Source organism: Nanorana parkeri, unplaced genomic scaffold, assembly GCF_000935625.1.
Source record: "Nanorana parkeri isolate BGI_ZX_2015 unplaced genomic scaffold, ASM93562v1 scaffold113, whole genome shotgun sequence".
Taxonomy (NCBI): Eukaryota; Metazoa; Chordata; class Amphibia; order Anura; family Dicroglossidae; genus Nanorana; species Nanorana parkeri.
This window is the reverse complement of record NW_017306381.1, coordinates 1,080,772-1,085,630: the sequence shown is the minus strand read 5'-3', so window position 1 is coordinate 1,085,630 and position 4,859 is coordinate 1,080,772. Positions and strand designations below refer to the sequence as shown.

Here is a 4,859-nt window from a genome sequence, read left to right as displayed (position 1 = left end):
GCTCCAGGTCGCCGGCCAACTACACTAGACCCCACCTGGAGCTCCGCCCACAGCAGTGACGCGACACTCCTCCAGCCTGCCCACGGAAGGTAACCCCAGCCACCATGGAAGGTAAGAAAAAAAAACAAAAAACATAGCGCAAGCTTCGGCGCTAGGCATCGCTCATTTTGACATTAGAGAATCATTTACAGAATAATTTTAGCAAAATGATTCTATAATAAATTAGTTTTGATAATAATAGAAGTTAGTTCTGCAACCTATTGCATTTGGTTCTTCTATGTAGTGGGATTTTATAGACTAATCCCTATTCATGGCACTCAATTAATCTCAGTTTAAAGGGATGTGGGGATCTTGTATGTCCGCTTACTCCTGAGCTATAAAAGCCAGAGCAGGACGTTCACACCTAAATTTCTGTAGTATTATACTGTCCTGATTACATTTCCTTTGTGGTTTAGATATTGACAACTGCAGACACAGAGCCTACAGCAGGTAGTGAAAGTCTGCAGAGGAGGCTGGAGGTCCTGCACGAAATGGTGGCACGACTGGAGAATGATAAAAGCTCCCTGGAGACTCATACTCGGAAGCTGAGTGAGACCCTACAGGAAGTGAGTATGAAATGCATCTATCAATTCTTTGATGTGGTGCAAAATAAAAAAATATACCTGAAAAGCAAAGGCACAAGTACAAGCACACAGACGCACTAGCACCCCGGGGTATATAGCTATATTAAACTTGAAAGGACTGCTCTTTGCAATCAGTGATTCTATAATGTGCTTATAATACAAGATCTTCTTTAAAGCAAACTTATTCTCTGTCCATGCATGGAAAGGTAAAATGATTGCTTTAATGCCTCTCTCAATAGCAGCTCGTGCTCACCTCTCTATTCAGCTGCTGAGAGCAGGAAAATACAGAGCACTTCTGAGTATGGAAGAGCAATTGACTCGCTACACTTTCTCCCAGAACTACGCTGGTGGTTTGTGATTGGCCCTGCACTGTTAAAGGAGAACTATGGGTTATCAATAGTTTCTGAATGGGGAGGAGCCTCTGTACTGAGTGCTTCTCCCCATTGGTGAAATCTTGAATGAACAGGCTGCGATGTAAATCACTGCTCGCACACCCCTAACGCCGGCCTTGCAGTTTCCGACGGCAAAAGTCGCCGGGAGTCTGTTTAAACAGCCCCGATGCTGGCGACGTACACTGTACGTCGTCAGTCACGAAGGGGTTAAGGTGCTCATATACTGGTTGAATTTTGGCCGTTTTTAATTGTACCAGCTGAAATTCGCACAGTGTGTGGGGCTGTCGGCTTCCTTTCAGCCGGCATTCCTCGATTAGCTGATCGAAGGAGCCGGCTGGAAACCTTTCGAGCGATCAGAGCCAACGGCCAATGAGCTGCCCGCTCTGATCTGGTATTCTGACAGATTCCAGCAGCGCCTGTCAGAATACAATGTAAACAGCGGGATTCCTCGATCGAAACAATGTTTATGTTGATGGTGGAATCGGGTCAATTAAAAAAATTGACAAGTGTATGGCCAGGCTTGCATGGAGTGTGAAGGGCCAGTCCTTAGCCCTATGTATACATAGACTAGAGTGACTTTAAGCTGGGCTTCTTGCTTTCTCTCCCGATGATTGAATAGAATAGTTTGGGAGCAAAGGGAAGATAACTATATACTGCTGGTAAAGAGAACATAAACATGAACCTGTTGATTTGCTTTTAAAATTTCTGTGTTTTTTGGGTCTGGAGTTTGGCCTTTAAACTGTTTTTGATTGCACACAGGTTGAGAGTGAGCGGAGGAGTCTTCGGAGGGAGTTAAACAAGATAAGCGGCCTGTCATCTCAGTGCTCTAGAGACGAGACTCGAGAGGTCAGTCTTTGACATTATGTCACATGGCTCACCACTAAGTACCGAGTGGCTCAGTTATTGGCAAACTAGTGTCACATAGCAGACAATCTGGTTTGTGTGTAAAAGGAAGTCTCAGCTTTCTATGAACCTCTCTTGTTTTCTAATAGGGGAAGTATATGAGCCCCATGTATAAAAATAAAAGGGAGCTTATTTGTTTCCACAAAGTCAGGGAAATAGGATTTAAAACAGATGCAATGGGAAGAAAATAATCCCTTTGTACTTAGAAAGAACAGAAAGAATCAGTCTACACAAAGGTGTTATAGTTCTTGTAGCATAGTTGTTTAAAGGAGAAGTATGGGGTTAGGGCTTTTCCTAAGGGTAACGGGAGGACACAAACTAGCGTCCTCCCGTCACCCAAAGCTCAGTATACCGCGATCTACAGCTCAGTATACTGAGACGCCTGGAACGGATCCCGACAATTCTGTCTGGATCCACCCAGCTGCGTGAGTGAGAGCTGGCTCTGCCTATCTAGAGGCAGAGCCAGCTGTACCCGCCCCCTCCCCCGTCCGTTCCGCCAGTCAGCGCTGGAGGATCGGACAGAGCAGGTAGGGGGAATCCCTGCAGGGAGCCATGAGTGACAGTCACGGCTCTCTGCACGGATAGATCGAGAAGTGAGCGAGCGATGGTATGTGTTCGCTCACTTCCCGATCTACTGAGCCGACCTGTGACAGTTTCATTGTCACAGGTCGGCTCAGATTATGAAGCTGAGTGAAAATCCCTCATCTCATAATTCTCCTTTAAATATAACCAGGATTAGCAATGTTTCTACTTTTTTTTGAAAGTACACATGACTAATTGTATGACAATCCACAGGGACTCTATAAAGAGTGGATTTATTGTTTGGAGTGGCATATAGGTTATGCTTTGTGGTAAGAATAGCCATGAATAGTGCTTTGTGGAGAAGACCCTCCAAGTTGTATATATTTTACTGCTGTTGAACTAGCAGAATAATAATAAATTGCAGAAAAGCCTCCACGATACCCGCGTTAGAGGTTTGCATAGTCTGTTGAGCATTGTAGATTCTGGGTAAAGGGCAAGGAATCTAATCTGGTTCTATCAAAAAGGCCAGAAGACAGCCATTTCTGTCCCCGGATTCTAAGATTATCTTTGGTGAATCCACTCTAATTTTCGGAACCATCCACAACACTGCTGCGATAGTTTAACCCTAGTGTAAGGGCAGGGCTAGATGTACTGTGGGGTGGTGCTTACATGAATGAAGTGACTATGGCTGCAGCAGATTTCAAAGTAAAATAATGCGCTGTTCTTCCTTGTGTCCTATTTACAGCCACGGAACCTCGGTGCTCAGTAGGGACCATGGCTGCAGCTGCCCTGTGTGTGTAACGTCTAGGTTGTAATGCCCTCTGCCTATGGCTGTTAATATAAATTCTCTATTTATAACCACCTGGAGCAAAAAAAGCAAAATAAACTTTATTAAAGTCTTCTTATAACAATATAGTAAAAGCAAATCTATAGGAAAGCTACACATCAGAGTCAAAGCACCTCTTTATAGAGTGGTTCCTTCTCTAATTGGAATCTGCAATCTGTAGGAGCACCCACACATACAGTGTGTAGCTAATAATAAATTGAGAGAGAAAGCTTACCTATAGGTTACCCCATTCCTCCTTAATGTTCAGCAGCATGAAAAGATTTGTAGTGGGCACCATGCAGACCTTACATGTGTGAGCACCCACTGGAATTAGTTTATAACAGGCACGTGGAGATCAGACTGTGCAGGGGCATCTTGATATTGGTGGGTGACTTTCCCAAATATCTGCAAATGTTTGCAAACTGCCACCTATGCTGACAAATGTCTGTGTTGGATAAAGTCTGTCATTATTCCATTTCTTTCTGCTGTGTCAGGTCCAGGACATCAGCGATTCCTCCACAAACCAGCTGAGGGTGTCAGAGCTACAGAGGCAGGTGAGTTACCTGGAACACAGTGGATGGGATATAGAATGTCCTAGGACTACAAGATACTGGGGCCAATATGTGACTTGCTAGCCCTGGAGTTCTCAGCATGGCACTTTCAGTGCGGAAAACAAGCAAAAATAACATGGATCCCCTACGTGTACCTACCTTCTGACCTATCCCTGTTAGAGCTTGTATTGGTGCACATTTATGTCTGCAGCAAGCCCCCAGCATAGCCAGAGCATCCCTACCCAATGCTTAAAGGCTAATATGTTCAACTGATTGGTGGTGCTTCTGTGTGCATGGGCATTTGGCTGTTTTGTTGAGCAGTGGCGTAATCAGAGTTATGGGCGCCCGGGGCAGAACATTGTTTTTTTATTTTTAGTTATTTTTTATAAACTTTTAAATTTTTTTATATTTATTTGTATTTATTAATTCATTTTTTATTAAATATTTTTATTTTTTACTTTACTTTTAGGGGCTTCGAGGAAATATTAGTGGTCTAAACAGACCCCTGATCCCCTGTTATCAATGATCAGGAATCCTCTTTACTGAGTGTTCCTGTTCATTCATAACATGAGGACATTGTGTGTTTACTATAACCACAACTATGAATGAACAGGAGGGGATGTAGATCACTCCCATTCATTCATAATTGGGGATATGGTCAACATGCTATGTCCTCAATTATCTACAAACAGTCAGCGATCACTGATCACTGAGTGTTTGCAGTTGCTCTCCTCTCTGACACGCTGTCACAGGAGGCTGAGCGAGCGGAGCAGGGAGGAGAGCTCCGCCTCCTTTGACAGTGCAGCCTGTCTCCGCCCCCACACCGCACTGCCGGACTGTAATAGGAGACTGAGCGGTGTGGGAGGAGAGACACTGGCTGCTCACAGCGCTCTCCTCTCGCAGCGCTCGGCCGGCTGTCACTTTCTCTCCTCACCGCTGAGACACAGAGCATTGCCCAGCAGGGAGGAAAGAAATCACGGATGCGCCGATGTATCGGCAGGAAAATGGCACTTTCGGCATTTAGCCAAAAGTGCCATTTTTG

The 4,859-nt window shown here is 44.7% G+C and overlaps 1 protein-coding gene across 1 annotated transcript in view; it reads left to right on the top strand.

Moving 5' to 3' along the window:
- The window catches only part of LOC108784377 (centrosome-associated protein CEP250-like), a 42,159-nt gene that overhangs the window by 35,736 nt on the left and 1,564 nt on the right, over window positions 1-4,859 (top strand). Inside the window, exons 16-18 of the mRNA XM_018553175.1 lie at window positions 456-605; window positions 1,775-1,861; window positions 3,761-3,820. Coding sequence (XP_018408677.1) covers window positions 456-605; window positions 1,775-1,861; window positions 3,761-3,820 — 297 coding nt within the window. The remainder of the gene's footprint in view (window positions 1-455; window positions 606-1,774; window positions 1,862-3,760; window positions 3,821-4,859) is intronic.